Here is a 17781-nt window from a genome sequence, read left to right as displayed (position 1 = left end):
GCCGAGGGGCCGCGCGCATGCGCGAGGGGTGGGGGCGGGGGTAACGGTCCGGCGCGCGGGGCGGGGCGCGGCTCCATGAGGCGGGGGCGGCGCCGTGAGGCGGGCGCGGCGCCCGGGCGCCCTGCCCACGTCACCGCTGTACATCGCCGCTATACATTGATCTTAGCGGTTGTTGTTTTCCCCACCGGGATCAATAGGCGCGTGGAGAGCTTGGGCAGGCGTCGTGGGGCTGGAATTCGCCCTCGTGAGCGCGCCGGATGCCCCTCCGCGGGGCAGGCAGGGTGCTCAGCGCATCTCCCCAGACTCCAGCCCCTTTGCTGTTAAAACTAAACCAAACGTGGCTACGGGAGCAGGTCTGTGCCAAGTCTGCGAGCCAGGTGCGTCTTTTGACTGCTGCTCCCGATTCCTGTGTGGTCTTGAGCAAGTCTTTTAATCTGCCCGGCGCATCAACTCCCTGTTTGCTAAATGTCATCGCAATTCCCAAAATTAAATGTAGCAAGGTGGTTGCTCAGCGGTGAGAAGCAGGGCAGCAGACCTAAAACCAGCATCCAGTTACTGGCTGGAGTTTGTTTTCTATCAAAGAAATACTAGATTTCCTTTCCTCTGTTGTTTTTTGTTTTTAGGAAAGATACTGGGTAAAGTATTATATTAGTGCTAATAAGTATACTGACTTACTAACAAAGGGATCCTGTGGCCTTAAACTCTCCTACCTTATTGGCCAACACTGAAATCTTGTAAATGATGCTGGGAGCCCAAATTCCAGTCGCTCTAATTAGCATTTAGGAGCTGAATTACTCCTGTTTAAAAGCAGGTTTTATGGCCCTCTTCAAAGGATGAAATTCAAAAGGATAACTGAAATGTCAGTGAGAATGTAACAGTGGATCTGAAAGTATTACAAATATTTATGTTGGAGACATGTGTGATGTATTTAGAGAGGTGTGTGTGGTTTTATTTAAGCAAAAAGTCTTTAGTTTTCAGCATACCTTAAAAATTATATTTTTAATTTAATATAGACTGAGCAGGAATTAGTTGATGGGACAGTAATAGACTTAGATATAATATGAGATATTCTGTTCAGAAGCAGTGATGAACAGGAGGAGAAATAATTTTGTTCAGAGATTTTAAAGAGTCATATTTTTATCATAAGTGAATATTAATGAGTTCCACTTGACCTATGTCCTTTTTGATTTTTTTTATGATTTAGATCATTTGGGTGGTCTGTCTTAAATTGAGTTGTTTTACTGTTCAAAGAGAAATCCTCTTTAAGTGTGTGTTTTTTCAAAGAGGAGGAATTTATGCTTTATCTTCTGGGAAGCAGAAACACCAGAGTTTGCAATTTTATCTAAATAGTCCTCACTATGCAGTGAGCACTGCTGAAAGCTGAGACTCCCCACATAGACCTGCTTTTTTTTTCCTGCTCTATTATTAGAACAAAATACTGAAAAGTTCAAATACTTGCCATGAGCAACTGTCCTGCTTTTGAACTGAAACTCTTTTGAACAAAAGCTGCCTACTTAGACAATTTCTTTTCTTACGGAGTAGTCCCAAGGTGTGTTAAATACACTCTTCTCTCCTTGTGGTATTTCTAACCAGGGCGTATCCACTGGGACCAATATATCTTTTGTGGTCATTGCTACAAACTTTATTTTATAGGGATCCAAAGATTATTCTGCTGACCTGTTTGTCTTTTTTTTTTTTTTTTTTTTTTTTTTTTTTTTTTTTTTTTTGCTTTTGAAGTGCTTTGCTGCCTGTAATATCTGTGCAAATAGGTAATACAAATCGGAAGTTTATGTATCTGAAATATTGATAATCTACAAATAAGCTAGAAATGATTTGGCTATTTCAATTGGAAATGTTATTTGTAGGCAAATTAAGCCCTTGAATTTGAAAGCAAAAATAGGATTTCAGCTGTTTGGGGTGAGAAGTAACTTGATTTACAAGCGGAGAAGAGTAATAGGCTGGTGCAGAGGAGTCTTAACATCTGCCCTCCAGCAAGTAAAGTATTCCGGTAATTGAGAACTAACAGATCAGAAACCAAGAAACATTAAAAAGAAACTTCCCCTCCTCCACTCCCCCAGGCTGCCACAAGCTCTGCAAAGCAGTGTCTGCAGCGTGTTTTTTTTTTTCTTAAATTATTTAATAAATTTAAAAAATGAATAATTTTTCTTATTACAAGAGGTAATAGGCTTGCCTCTGGAAACTCTCATCCAGTATGCCAGCATGGGTGGAGTGAAATCATTTTTGCTGTTTTCTGCCAAAACAAAATAAAATATCCCTAGATTGTCAACATTAGATTTTATATATATATGAGGCCAAGTATTTGGGTTATACTTTCTGTGGGTGGTACTTTGTTTTACTTATATACCAGTGATATATACCAGTCTTACGTGACCATCCTCAGAACACACGCATTTCGTGAGACTTGCAAACTATTGAGTAAGGGGTTAATTTATTTCTCTTCTGGAAAGCATTTTCTTTATTTTTTTAGCTTTTATAATTTAAGCATCTTATGTCAGGAGTTCCTGATTAGCTAGTGGTTTGTCTGGTGCTCTTTAGTCTTATGTTAGTGGTTTAGTTTAAGAGTACTTTGATTTTTTTTCTCTCCGCTTTTTCTCCTGAAAAAGAAAAAAATCTCAAAACTTTTTTATTATTTTTTAAGCCTACCAACTAAACTAATTTGCAAATAGTGGTATTCATTGAAATCTATGAAATTTGAAACTATACCGGAAATATTTGAGGGAATGGGATCAGACCGAAACCAAACACTTGTCTCTGAAAATTTTATGCTGCCATCTCTTTTGAAACAGCTTCTAACTTTATATAGATAAATAATAAGCAGCTTGTCTCCAAACTTCTCATTTGTTTGAGCAGCAGCAGCAGCAGCTGCACTGTATGTGAACATTTCCTGGCTCTCAAGAGCAGGGATCTATTACTGTTAACTTGCACGAGTTAAGGAAGGTGGCTGGTTAAGACAGAAGTTATAACTTCATTACTGAGTGCACTTAGATATCTATCTCCCAACAGTGTCCTGACAGATCTTCTAGAGTTCCCAGGAAAACATTTGGTACGGGAGCTCGCTCTAGGTGTTATAGCAAACCCTCGGAGAAAGCAGTGGTTTTGAAGCAGATGAGCTTCTCTTTCCCATGATTTTAGCCATGCTAAATCACTTTACTTAAGTCATTTCCCTTTTGCTGAGGGAGGAGACATGGAATGAGTGAGTCCATATTCTTTTGGAGTTGAAACATCTTGTGCCTACTAGTTCCTTAAGGTTAGTTTGAAAATGTTGTCGCTATAGTAGTGGAAAGACAAGGAGCTGGTGCTGAGAGCACTGTCAACTTACGAGAGCCTAACAGCAGAGGTGTAAGTGGAGCTGCATACAGACAGTCCCTGGTGTAGAAGACAAGGAGATGTATGTGTCTCTTTGTTTTGCTTGGTGTCCTGACAGGGAGAAATAATCCAAACTGGCACTGTTCAACTCTATTTCCAAGTCCTCCCATAATGTTTTTATTTTGAAGGTGCAAATATGCAGTTATAACTAAGCTAAGCTTTCAGATGGTTTGCTTTTCTTAAGATGTGAGAAAAAAAAGAACTCAAAAGTGGTGATCCCTGTGAGATCTGTGGATTGAAAATTCTTGAGCTAGGCAATTGCTGTGCAGATCAAAAAGACTGCAGATAAGAGAAGAAGGTGGAAGAAAGGATGCTCAATTAGTAGATTAAACAAAAGACTGGGAATACTGTGCTCTAGCTACTTCTCCTGCTGCTCTCCTGTTGCTTCTGGATTTATTCTTAATCAAGAACAGACAGTAGATTATCTTGCAGACTTCTGCAGGCCATATCTGAGTAAATCTCTTTTGGAATATTTTTCAATAATATACTAAACAAAATTGAAAGTATGGTTTAAAGCAAAGATTGCTGCTCTCCGGGCTGTGATATGATAATATACTTCGGAATAGCATAGCTGCTGACCAGCAGTGGGGAAAGTCGAGCACTGGTTTTTGGATTCTAATAGTTTGGGAGCTATTGATCTAAGCTACATCAAGCCACATGCAGAAGAGATTGAGTAAGAGCTAAGAGTTTTTGCTTACGCAGAGTTATCAGGGTATTGTTTAGTTATTGTGCAAATGAGAAGTAAAGAATAACTGGTTAGAAAGCACAGAAGTGGTTGTAGGATGCAGAACTTAGCCATCTCTGCTTTTAAGGTGTTAGTGTTGGCAACTGTTTGCTAAACTGCATTTGTGAATATATAGAGTGTATTTCATATATGTTTATATGTGACAAGCAATAAACAAGTATATTTCTTGGAATAGTAACTCCAGATTTATTGCAGAGCATTTCACTTTGTGGTCTGCTCTGCTGAACTGCAGTTATGTGTCTGCATCTCTGCCATTTCTGTGATTGTTAATTCATTTGAAATATATAGAAAACTTGAATGAAAACAATGTAATTCAAAACAATACTTAATTCAAGAGCAGATTGAAACAATGTCCACCCACAATGTGTATGCTGCCTACATCCATCCTTCCAGTCTTACGGCTTACAGTCATGCTTTTTCAGTTTGGGCAAGGTTATATATTGAACTTGGGGGGGTCTTACTTCTCAGACTAATAGGATCAGAAATGCAATGATGTATGAACACTTACTCTCCTGAGACATTAAAGCTTTTACTGCGCTTGGAACAACCTCTGTGTGACATAAAGTAAAAACAGATTGTTCTTGTTTGACTCATGAGGGTATGTGGTGTATCTGTGCTGTTCACATAATTTGCTTTACTATGGCATCTTTGAATAATGTTGGCATATTTTTAAAAAATGAAATAACTGACAGAATTGTTATATGTGTATAATGTAATTAAAATGAGAAAATTTACACAGCCCGTGTTATTTTCAGGTTTGCTGTATACTACGTACAGTAGTTATAATGACACCAGCCCTCAGAGAGGCAGCAACAAAAGGTCATGGTATCCACTTGTCACCTTCTTTGTCCTCTAGAGCTATGGAGTCTGATACAACTTTGTGCATGGAAAATTCCAGAGCCGTGGAAGAGGCGATACGAGAGGATCCCATCGCACGGATTGCGTGCTCAGTCCTGGGGTTCCCCACGGCTGAGCCCAGCCTCAGGAATGACCTCTTCAGTGGGCAGCACTTTGGTTCTCCACAGTCCTCCAAGCACTATCAGTCTGTCTTGTTAATGAGTACCAGTTCTGCATTTAGCAACAAGAGTGGTAAGCAGAGGCAAACTGGAGAGCCCGACTGCTCCAAGATGAGGAATTCCCTATGTAATGGTGCTGATACATCATTCAGGCAGATTAGCCCTTCACAACCTGAGCAACAGGTCAAGGGGGAAACTTTTCCAGGCACCGCGTCTCCAAATTTGGCAGAAATGCAAAGACTTTTGGATTCAACTGCAACCGAATCCAGCAGCACAAAAACACAACTTTTAAGTGGTAAATGGTACAGAAAGAATGGGGTTTTGGGTAGGGCTCTGGAAGCCTGTGCTGAAAAAAGAAAGGGGGATTTATTACACCAAATTCTTCATGGGCCTGCAGAAGGGATTTTGAGTTGCACCAGGGATGAGGTGTATGATCGTTTGCTCCAGTGTGTCACTAAGCAACAAATTGAGATCAGCCGCGCCAAAAGAACTCAGAAACGTTTACAAATGCTCCTGGCAAAGCATGTTATCAAGCACTGCGATCAGCAGCTGAAATGCTTTGTGAAACATCAACTACAAAGAATGAAGGTTTTCCATGAACCAACCAGATTTTCGGACGGTGGCTCCCTTAGGTGCGCTGAGGGTTGGCCAGAAAGTAAAACAGCTACTTTGGCGGATAGTAGAAGTAAAGACGTACAGAGCAGCGTTTGCATTGCGCCAGGCGAAATCCGGGGATTTGCACTTGCTGCCGGAGGGCTGCTCTCTCGTGTGGAGAAGGATCTGGACTCTGACGCAACGTGTAGCAGCTCGGACGAAGACTGTGAGGAGCAGACTGCAAGAATGCCCATGGAAGCGTAAGTGTTAAATTACTGCTAGGCTTGTGCTTCGTGGTTACAAATCAAGACAGAAGGGTCTAGACCTGCAAATTCCTTCTTGTGTGAGTAACCTTACTCAATAGATAGTGCTAGCTGAAATCAGCAGGGCTGCCTGCATGAGCTGGGTTTGGCAGGATCCGGGCAGAAAGTAAGAGTTTCTGGGTACAGCATTTAAGGAATGTTAGTCTATTGGACTGTAGAGAGCTAGATTTTTGTGCTCTTATCTATCAGTTTGCATAGGATTAATGTCAGTAGTTATTCAATATGATGCTATAAATTAAAACAATTAGTGATGCAAGTGCCCAAAATGGAATTTTGGCTGATATAAAAATAATTTTGTTCTTTGAGAACATTAAGAGTTAGTCAATATTAGGCTCTTAAAATCCACTACTGACTGTGTAGTAAAGAGTCAAAAATAGCCATCTAATGAAGATATCATCCCATCCAGTTCCCATTGAGGGAATGTATCACTGAAAAAGCTAGGTGTCAGGATAGGGACATGCAAACCAGAAATTCCTGCACACAGCAGCTCAGTAGGAGTTTCGTAGCGCTTACATTTCTAGCATGTGAAGTCAGCAGTGCTTTTGTCCAAACCTTTTTTCTTTGTTTTTTTTTAGACTTAGTGTTTCCTGTTGTGTTATTATAGTTTCTGCTGTTAAGAAGTATCTGGAGAGTATTAAGAGGGACATTGAAGTTGGAGGGGGAGAGAGGGGAATAAACCTTTTTTTTGAAGGGCTGTTTCTTGGAAAGTATAATGTTCAGAATAAATCAAGGAGCCTCATCAAAAATTACACTGCCTGAAAATGCGCTATTACTTGTTTATTAGCTTCAGTTTTGAAAGCTTCAGTGTACCATGGTTGTATCAAATTACTACTGTCTTTTGATAAACTCTGTAGGTCTGGAAAGTGGTTAGGGAGAAAAAAATCCAAAGTATAAGTGATTTGATTTTTCTTTACATATTGTCAGAATGATAAATACTGTATTGAAGACTAAACCGAAGCCTAATGGAGCCAGCTAAGTCATGATCACCTTAAAGAGCTGAGATCACAAAACTTTCTCCTCTCCTTCTGAAATAGTTTTAATGGAAAATAAAAAGCATCATTAGCTCTTCCTAATGAACAGAATCAGCACTCTTCTTGTAGCTAATAGGGGTAAGCTTCTGTGTAATAGATTAGGTTTCTTATCTTGTGATTGCATAAACTGAATAGGAAAATCTGATGAAAAAGTAATTTCTCAAAGGGTAGTATGTAATATAAAACTTGTATTGAGTTTTTACATGATTTTTTTCTTCTTGCCAAGTATACTGCAGTTTCTGATTTAGATGTTCCTTCGTCTTTGTTTCTTCTGGCCTTTGAATGGCTTTTAAAAATGGGCCTTTGAAAAAGATCTACTGAGGATTATTAAATACAGAGACACCACCTTTGGCTCAGGAAATCCCCAGGCTGCCACATGCTGGAAGCGGGGCAATATCCTGCAGGAATGCTGTTCCATGCTTGCCATGTCATTAGGCTTCTCCTGGCCACCATTAGAAGTAAGAGACTGGGCAGGTGATGTGGTGATGTTCAGCCTGAGTGCAACCTATTTGTTTTTCTCCTCCCTTTTTATGTTCTTCTGCCACGCAGATGACTCAGTACTGTGCATTAGCTAAGGCACTGTAGGTGCAAGTGTTTGAACTGTGCCCCATCACCAGGCAGCTCAGGGCTGAAGTACCACCTAACTTAAGCTGGAGTTTTTTAACTGTGTACAGAGACTGAGGCGACGCTTGAATTAACACTGCAGTGAGGACAGGCCGTCTTTAAATTTATTGCCCTCTTAAGCTTAGAGTGGCTTTCTTCCTTGCTCCACCATTCCGAGGTTTGCTTCTGGGATTCCTGCGGCATGGCAAAGGTCCATCAGCCCCCAACCAGTGGCGTTGATGGGATTTGCCATTTTTCCAGCTTTAGAATTCTTTGGATTGTCTCTGAGCTGGGTAAAAGCAGCAGATGAAAGTTAGGATCTGTTTTTATTTCTTGCTAAGTAGATTTGTGTTACTTTGAAATGCCTTTTTGTCCTCAGGAACTGGCTCTCAGTGCTTTCCAGAAATAGTATCATTACGTGGGTGTGAGAAAACTCATTTCCTTGCTTCTGACTTTTATTTCTCATAGTGAAGACTTTTTACTGATCTGCAAAGAGTCTTCCTTGCTGTGATATTCTGAATCATTTTCAGCAATAGGTGTTATAAGCCTCTATTAATGTTGTCAGGAGCGGGGAAGAATGTTCTGATTTCTTGCCCAGTAACTTCTGTAGATCTTTTGCATGAATGCCATATGATGTGCACCCAAAAAAGGGGCTGATCTTGGAGGAAAAGAAATATTGCAAAGGGCCTTAAATTTCCCTATATTACAGTTTACTGAGACACAAGACAATAGTTGCAACCTCACAGCTTTTAAATTTTATTCATTTATTTGTTTGTTTGTTTTGACAGTGCAAGAGGGAAGTTGTTTCTAGTTACCCCATTTACCTGTGTCCCATCAGAAGGGTAAGATGTTCTGGATCCTGCTCCAAATTCTTCATGATCAGGAGAAAAAGGAAAACAAACAAAAAAACCCCAGATCTATTTTTAGCCTTTTGAACCTCTTCTTCGTCATTATCCTGAAAAGAGTTTTGTCCAATGGGTGTTGACATAAGCTCTCCTGAGCTGTGTCTTGATGCTTTGTGTCTCAAGTAAGATTGTCTTTATCCAGCTATTTCAATACCTGTGTTGTTCGGTTGTAAATAGCAATTAGAAGGCATTTGGTCTGTTGTTTGTCCCTCATGCACTACATAGGTGGTGTCTTCAGCCAAGAGATTCTTGGTGAGCTCAAATCTTTTAGCTGACAACTCACAATACTTTTTGCATTTCTCTAGTTTCTAGAGTAACTAGAAAGTCTCATCCCATATCAAGAGGTTGGTGAGAACACTTGGGCCTTTATAGTGTTTCTCACAGAGAAATGTGAAAAGAAATGCTTGTCTCCTGTGAGGAATTGTATCAATTTGCTGCTCCTGTCAGCTCAGGAATACCTTTAATGTTTTACAACTTTCATGGAAGGTTTCTAGGGCAATACACCAGACTTTAATTTGTATTATGTCCTAGTACTGTTCCAGCCTTTGGGAGAGGAAATTCCATGAGATAATACATAAGGGATATCACGGTATTTCTGTCTGGTTTCTCAAAGGCAAATGTTAGGTACCCTCCAGACAATAAGAGGATAGAGGGCCCAAGGAGGACAGCACAATATAGTCAACACCTCGCCAGCTGCATTTATATGTGGATTTTCATATATTTATTTGTGTAGTTCACAATGACAGAGGTTATCTATAATAATGATCGCAGATTTCAAATAAGGTGATTTGGGGCAGGATACTTGACATTTCTCATCATCTCAGTTCTGCTCTGAATGCTGCATATGGTAACTCTCTAGGCCAGCTCTCCATCCTTCCTTGTGTATTTGTGTGCATTTCTGATGTGGTTAGCAGTGAAGTTAGCAGTAAAGGTTGTTATAGAGGCACCGGAAGAAGTCGGATACTAGGGTAATGTTAGGTGGGAAGGTGTAAAAGCTGCAAGTTTCTCCTACGTTCATGAAGTTAAATGACCTTGCAAGATAAGAAGATAGATCTGTGAAGGTAGAGCTGCTCACGCCACCAAATAGCAATGTGTGTATCCAGTTGATAAGAGGCAGAAGCTTTTTTCTATAGATTTTTTTTTGCAAAGCAAGTAGATGTCTGTCTAGTCACAAAAAGTCCAGCTTTGTGTGCGCTTCTGAAGTTTCTTGGGCAAGCCATCTCCTGCTGTTTTCCCAATCCTACTTCCCCATCTCAATTCAGTCCTTTTGCATCATTTGGTGGATTTTTTTTTTCTTCTGAACTACGTTTATGCTTTTCTTCTTTTTCTGTGAGACATATTTTAATGATTAACTTTCAGCAACCTCAGGCCCGACGAAGAAGCCCTGATACATTTTTTCCATGCCTACAGGGTTTTTTTTTTTGTGCCTGGAAACTTTTATGATGAATGTGCAGAGATAGTAAATCCCTCGCCTCCCTCCCCTTGCCCCTGGATTTCCAATTGGAAAGGGAGAAGATGGGAAATCTGCTCTTAGTTCAAATACTTGGCAGGGAGGGGAACAGTAAGAGGGAGAGAATACAGGAAGGAAGAAAATATTATGATTGATATCTCCAGCTCTAATCTATTTGTTCTGGATTATTTTCCATTTTTCATAGCATTTTTCTCACAACTAATTGAGCAACATCAATGCAATTCTGCAGGCCACACTATGGGAAGCAATGCTTAAGGGCTGGCGTTTATTGCCTGTCTTTGAGATATGTTATAAGGGGAAGCTGTTTGTTTTTACAAGATCAGGTCCTAATTTTCCACTCAGAGCTGTAGTTTCACTTCATACCTGATAAGAAAACCAAATTCTGGTTTTGAAAAGAGGACAGGGTGAGTCTGCCAAGGCTAAGTACTGCTCTCTGGGTTTTTTATTTGTCTGTTGGTTTTGTTTTTGTTTTGTTTTGCCTTTTTTTTTTTTATGCATAAAAACCCCCAAACCCCTGTGCAAAAACAGATTTTAAAGACCTGTTTAGTTTTACAAGTCCAGAAAATGTCTTATTTACATAAAGGATTATTGTGAGGCATTTTGAATAAGTATAGGTGTTAATAATATGCTGATTTTGAAATGTTTTATGCATTGCTTTTTCATGAATTCCATTCTCTTAAGTTCTTGGCTCCTGTCACTAGGATGTGGGAAGAGAATTCTTACAGGGAGTGAAAGAAAAACTGACTTCATATTACATTCTGTTTTCGTTGTAGGGATACATGTACTATTTCCAAATATATTCACTTTAATTGGTTAGATATCTTTAAGATGAACTTCCAACTCTTTTAGCGTCCCACATGCTTTTATTGTTTTCATTTTAAGACCTGGTGTACAGTAGGAATAACTTGGTTTTGAGCAAGACTTATTTTCATGCAGTACCAGAGGAAGGCTGTTGTGAGTGAAGATCCTGACTTCTAACCTGTAATTACACTAATATTTTTGCTGCTGCTGAAAGCATACTGCAAGATTTCAGTGTAAGGCAGGAGGTTTGGCAAGTTGGAACCTGCAAGGGAATCTCAGGGCTGGGAATGTCAAAGCTTCCAAGTTAGACAAGTGTTGAATGCATATTAAGTAAAAACATTGCAATTAGATAAAGAGTTCTGAATGACAACATAGTATGTAGTCCACATGGCAGAATAGAAAATCTAATAATCAGACACAGGCACATGCAAGATAATCTTGCACACTTTATTAAATTAAACATTTTAGTTCTTGATGTGAACTACTGTTTAGTAAGTTTTTTTTGGTTACCTTTTTATTTTTGCTAAGTCACTAAATGTGTGCATTTATTTATTAAATTTATTTACAAAAAAGTGAACTATCTCTGATAATATCCTATAAATTAAGAAAATTATTACTTCGTTTCGTAGATAACACTGATTTCATAAGAATCTACTTCAAAGGAATTCATTCATTGCCATTAGGAGTCAGTGCGCTTGGATCCATCCTGGTTCAAGAAATCATTTAAACGCTTTCCTATTCACATGAAATACAAAGTGTACATAAAGGCTTCCCAAAATAGGAAGGCTCTCCTGTAACAGGATTTCATTCATACTGCTAAATATGGTTTAGGAATGTAACTTGAGTTGCCAAATATATTGACCTATGCACATTTTTTTTTTAATTGAAATAGCTGGAAATGTGTTTTTACTTTTATTATAAATTGGCTTGCATCCAAACATTTTATATAGCATCTAAGTTCCAGATCAACTCTTTTTAAGTTTTGTGCTCAGAAATTTCTATGTCCTGTGCAGAAAAGAACAAGCTTTGTATCCACCCTTTGCATGGAAACCTGACATGTGTAATGTTACCATTCTACATATCTTAAAAGATTATACTGCACGTTCTCTTTTAATATATGGTAGGTATGAGAGCCAGCTCTAGCACTACTTCCATTCTGTTTTCCACAGCAGTTGTGTAATACTTAAAGAGAATTTATAGGCTTGCATTCCTGGGGTTTTCTGGTTGGACGACTGATGTGTGCCCTTGCAAAAGCAGGGAAAGAAGCGTCGTTCCGGCTAGCCCAGGCATTCTTGAGTTTTTCCTTTGCTGTTTGCACTACTGCTCCGTAGTGGTCTTGTCTGCAACGTGCCACAGGTTAGTGGAAGAAGCTGGGGTAACTGAAGGAATCTTACAGGCTTTATTTTTTAAATTACGTTGATAAGAGGTATTGTCAGAGATGCATTCTGCAGATTATTTATTTATTTATTTATTTATTTTTAATTAAAAGAAGAAAGACTGCTGGGTTTTTATTTCAACTTTTAACTGCCTTCCACCTCCACCAACCAGTTTGGCCTTCTACCATAAACAGCTCTAAAGAACTGTGTAAACAGTACCTAGTGGGCTATCAAGTTCAGCACGGTCACAGCTTTATCTGATGTTTTTGATATTTTGATATTATTTTAAATTTAGTTTACAATTCAGCGTAATTGTAACAGTGGAATTTTTAACATAAAGCCTCTAATAATTGTGTAAGAATTTCTGTGTTGCCAAACACTGGCTGTGACACCTCATTAAGTCCGAAGATGCAATGTCTCAGATAAGGGAGCTTATAGAGCTCCAGTATGATTCTCCCCATGAACTTTCTCCAAACATTTAAAACTGAATGGAGCATGTAGTTACTTTCCCCTTTTCTGTTTATATTTTCTGTTATCTCCTATAGGCTTTTTTTTTTTCCCCTGGGAAATGATTTTTCCCCTTTCTTTTCTTCCCTCTGCCTCTTCTAAACTGATTTGTGGAAGACATACAAATCTTAATCTGTTGTTGTTTACTTTTCCCCCAAATAGTTCTATGCCATGAATTTTCTTTTCAGGGGAAAACCACAGTAATGCAGTAATATCTAAAGTTATCAATTATAACTTCCTTAGGTCTTGTGGCTCAGCTAAAGTGTCCAGATGGCTACAGTTTTTCAGCTAGGGAAAACAAGGTGCTCATTATGGATTAGTATCAACCTACCTTATTGGATGCAATTCCAAAAGTATTAAATGGCAGCATGATGTGAAGGACGGTGAGACCAGGCATGGGTGCCAGAAGGTGTCGTGATAAAGCAGCTGCTGATGTCTGCAGATGATAGTGAGAACTGTAACCCATCTGTTGTGGAGCAGTGCAGCATTTCAGGGTGAAATCCCTGCCAGGTATCAATTCCTGTTAAGCATCAAGAAAGATAGGTATTCCCAACAGCTCAAGAAGACTGACCTGCTTGCAGATCCTGGCAGAGATTGCTGTCTCATTCTGGGCACCCCTGAATTGATTTGTTAGCACCTAGCTTGGTGGTTGTCACAGAGCAGCAACATAGCACTGTCCACAGTCACCCTGGCTGAACAAGGGGCACTGTTAAGGGTGTGTGCTGGCTTGTTATGTCCTCTCAATTAGATGTGATAGCACAGGATGCTGCAGTTTGTTCTCATCTTTATTACACTTACTAGGACTCAGGAGACACCCAGTTCATAAGACAACACTCACTGTTTTTTTAATTTTGTGGTTTTCATGGATTTAACAGTTAACTGGTCTGGGGAATTAATGCTTCAACGGCAAGCAAAGTTGGTTAATTCGGAAAGTAAACATTAAGTAGGTGTGCTGGAAGAGTTAGTCCTTGAAAAGCATTTACGGGTCATTTCACGGTTGGACATGTTTGTTCATCCATTGCCAGTGTTGGAAGTCTTTGTTGGGAGTGGGCGTTTTATCTCCTGAGTAAAATCTATATAAGATTACTTGAAATACGGGCACTACGTCTCTCAGTTCACCTCATTTAAATGTTTCATCTGATGCCGTCACCTCCTTTTGTAGGTATTTTTATGCTAAGTGTCAGTGTTTGGAGAGGGAAGACAAATGAGGCTGCTGAATTTCACTGGTTGATGTCAGAGTGTAGTGGGCCTCCGGCACTCAGTTCGCAGGGAGAGGTGGGTGTTGAAACCAGCTGCTCTGTGAGTGTTGCCTCGTGCTCTGGCCCCTGGGCCACTGCTGTAACATTGGGACCAGTTCAGACAGGTCACAAATTTGAAGCTCCCCTGCTTGCTATGAGTCCACATTTTCCACAGGCCCAATCCATGATCTCAGTGCTTCACTCACCTGATAGTGTTTTGTTGTGAAGCTCAGTGGTGGGGTGCACTGGCCATCCCTTCGTAATTCTATATATTATGAGAATCATTAAGAACTAGGGGACAATTCATTTGCTATAAATTAGACTGTGGAGGCAACTTAGTAGGGAAATGGTTATGAAAATTAGATGCTAGAACAGCAGAGGTTAAATGCAAGGAAACTTAGCATGGTGTGAAGAAGAAAATGCACCGTGTTAGAAGATGGAGGGGGAAAAAAATACACCAGTGCAGGAGAATGTCAGAACGGCCAGGCTTGCGTTTCACACAGAGTTCTTGAACTGGAGAAGTTTTGCACATGATGCAGGTGCCTTGCTGTCTGCCTGGTTCATGTGCAAGAACAGTGCAACTTGGCACTTATATATGAACTGTTTGTCAGGCCTTTTGTTTTGTTTGCTTGTAGAAATAAAAGATTTACATTTCCTATAAACAGCACCCGCCCCCCAAAACAAAACCCGAACAACTGTGTGTGTCTAGCACAGCAGTTTTATTTTGGCTAGCAGTTCCCTTGTGCACTCTGTTAGGTTGCCTGGGTTTGTTTCTTGGCACAGACTAACTTCAGCTATTGGGAAAACATAAGTCTCACCCACGGCTTAATGGAGGCGTTGGTAGAAGGAAATGCTTCTCAAGACTGCTGTTGCTTTCTCTGGTACTGGTTTGGTTACTTAAAATCACAGTATGTGCTCAGTTCTGTTCCCTTTTAGGGAAGGGAGAAGGGACAGTTGAGAAGAAGGATTCATATCCTGTAATATTGATCTATGTAATCTTTAAAAAAAAAATTTGCAGTTTAAGCAATAATACTGACTGTAATATCAATTTATTATTTAAGGCTTATCACTTATCCCTTCAGTCTCAGCAAAAGCAAGAAGCTTTGGTGAAAAACCTATACTGCCTCTGCTGGTGTCTGCAAGCCCAGACTGAATCCTATCCTGCGCTTCAGGGTGACATAAGGCAGTATTTTCTCCCTGATTGCATTTCTGACTTGCTGCATTTGTGTCCTGGCTCTGTGTGACTAGTTGTTTCTTTTGCATTTATTTGTTATTTCTCACACATTGTATAGGACTGACCTTGCTGTCTAACCAGTGCAGGCCAGGGGTCTCGCATACGAAATTTTCTCTGATGCAATTTCAACCTGTATGTCTAGAGAAATAAAAATGAGATGTTTTATTTGTACCAAGTCAGTATTTCTGCGCTGTCTTGAATTCTGCTAGTGGAAAAAAGCAGATCGTCTGCAGTTTTAGAATCATCCCAGGAGTCTTTTGTTTATACACCGATAAATATTTCCATGTACTTCGGTACTGAACACTTGAAACCTCTGAAAATGCAGCACTGTGGTTTATATTGCATTGCAGGCAGAAGAATGACTTTGAAATTCCTGTTAAGGGTGTATAAGGTTAGAGTCCAAAGCCCAGAAACCAAGTGAAGATGCTTTGCAAAGAGCGTGCAAAGGAAGTGGGACAGACGGAACCTTTTTTTTCCCTTTTTCCATGCCTCATTCCCAGCAGAGCACCAACGCAGGCAGTGTTTCACTTGAGCACCTGCTCTGACGTCCTCTGTCAGCAACAGCTCTGGCTATTTTTGTAACCCTTTGTGGTTTAGCTTTTCTCTGGCTTGGTTGTGTTGATGAATTTGCCGCTCCTCTCTTAAAGCAACTCTCTTTTCCACATACAGCTACCTGCAGAAGCCAGTGGGACACCAGGCGAGGGCAGGATTTCCCGCTTACCCTTGTCCTGGAAGGAACTGGCGTGTACTCCGGCACGTCAAAAGCTGCCCCACAAATTCTTGCAGCCTCGTTTTTGTTTTTGCAGCTTTGTTTTTGAGGGAATAGTGTATATTGTATCCACTACATTCCAGGAACAAGCTGTATTTATTTATTTTCCCTAATTAGAATAGTGAGTTGTTAACACTTATATAAGTGATAACACTTATAACAAGTGACAAGTTGTCACTTGGGTTACCATAGTATTTTGCATGTAAGCAGCTCACTCTAAGACAACCAAACTAGCTTGTAAAGATTTTATCTTCCTCTAAGGTGTCGCAAGGTGTAATCTGTTTTTCAGACAAACTTAAAAACAAAGGTGGTAAATAAAGAACGTAAGATGAAACAAGGGACAAGCAACAGAGTTGGGAGAACAACTGAGCACTCCAGTGGCTGGTGCTTTGGCCCGTAGTCCTTAAAGGTGCCACCATGGAGCCTGCCCCCCGTGCAGAAACTCATCCGTCTTTCTGTCCGTCGGCGCGACCCCAAGCTGAGGAAGTTTAAGTGGGAGCACTTCTGTGCTTCTCCAATGCGCGCGGCTGCAAAGCTGCCCTGGTGCTAGTCCTGGCACGGGACGGCCTCAGTGGAGCCAGCCTGGGATTGCTGCCTCTGGCACAGGCACCAACTTAAAATGTTTGCTCTTAGTCCAGTGGAAACTCCTCCATAAAGGAGCTTGAGCGTTATTGCAGCGTAATTAAATACTTTAAGTTTAATTACATACTGCACTTATTTTAAGCCTTAAGAAATATTTATGTGGTATTTTAGAAGGAAACAAACAGGTAACAGTAGATCTGGTGAAAGCAATTAAATCAAGTTATTTTTAAAGCATATTCCAGATAAGTTTTTGAAAAACAGCTTCTGGTACGACATTTTAGGAGGAGTTTTTAGATCTGAGACACTCATTTCCAGAAGATACTGAACTGTTGAAGTTTCGTATCTGAGTACAGGTTGCTTTCCTGGCGTGCTGTTTTTGTGCAGGTTCTGTGCTGTAAGCTCTGGATTGCACCCATTTATACCTGGTGCATTTAGCTTGGAATTTAATTCTGCCTTTTTTATTTGAAAACTTTCAGCCTAGGTTTTTGCCCATGTGGAATTTTTCTTTTCTTCTTATCTGCTTTATTCCTATTTAGCTGTTTTGCTAAAATGATTAACTAAGATTTGTTATAGTCTCCTTATGCAGCTCTTCTCTTTGGACTAGCTTTTTGCCATCTTAGGATCTTGAGACAAATCCTGACTATTTTGGCCACGCCACTTGTTTAAGGACAAATATGCAAACCTTGTTGATCAAGAAAGTTGTTCTTGTCAAGAGGGCCTGGTTCAAACACAAGTAATCGAAGTGTTTCTCTGTGCTAGTGATATGAGAAAGCAGAGAGAAATAAGAAAGAGAGTCACAAAATGACTTAATGTGCTTTTTTTTTTCCCTTAGGACAAAATCATTATTATAATTTATAACATATGAATGGTTTTTATGATATGCATTTATAGAGTTCCCAGAGTTTCATTTGTTGTTCTAATCCACTTTATTTGGTTGCCTGTAGCACCTAGATTTACACAGGCCGTTTAAGTTCCCTCGTTTCATACATTTGTCTTGACTGTGTAGGAGAGAACTTAAGCTGGTTGTAAACTATGTGGGCAGAAACTAGAAGGTAATTTCTATAAAACAATGGGAAATTACGTATTTTAAAAGTGGCCTAGCAGAAACTGCTTTGTTTACAGTAGCTAAAGTAGACTTGAAACTTGTGAGATTTTTACATTATAGATGATTTCTTTTTCTTTTTTTTTTTTTTTTTTTT

General features: G+C 39.9%; 1 protein-coding gene across 1 annotated transcript in view; it reads left to right on the top strand.

Moving 5' to 3' along the window:
* Positions 1 to 339: 339 nt before the first annotated feature.
* The window catches only part of KANSL1L (KAT8 regulatory NSL complex subunit 1 like), a 50307-nt gene continuing 32865 nt past the window's right edge, over positions 340 to 17781 (top strand). Inside the window, exons 1-2 of the mRNA XM_026048069.1 lie at positions 340 to 377; positions 4888 to 6002. Of these exons, the coding sequence (XP_025903854.1) occupies positions 4918 to 6002 (1085 nt within the window). The 5' untranslated portion in view covers positions 340 to 377; positions 4888 to 4917. The remainder of the gene's footprint in view (positions 378 to 4887; positions 6003 to 17781) is intronic.

This window comes from Nothoprocta perdicaria, unplaced genomic scaffold, assembly GCF_003342845.1.
Source record: "Nothoprocta perdicaria isolate Ctin4 unplaced genomic scaffold, notPer1 scaffold_11, whole genome shotgun sequence".
In the NCBI taxonomy this organism is placed as follows: Eukaryota; Metazoa; Chordata; class Aves; order Tinamiformes; family Tinamidae; genus Nothoprocta; species Nothoprocta perdicaria.
This window is presented reverse-complemented; position numbering and strand designations above follow the sequence as displayed.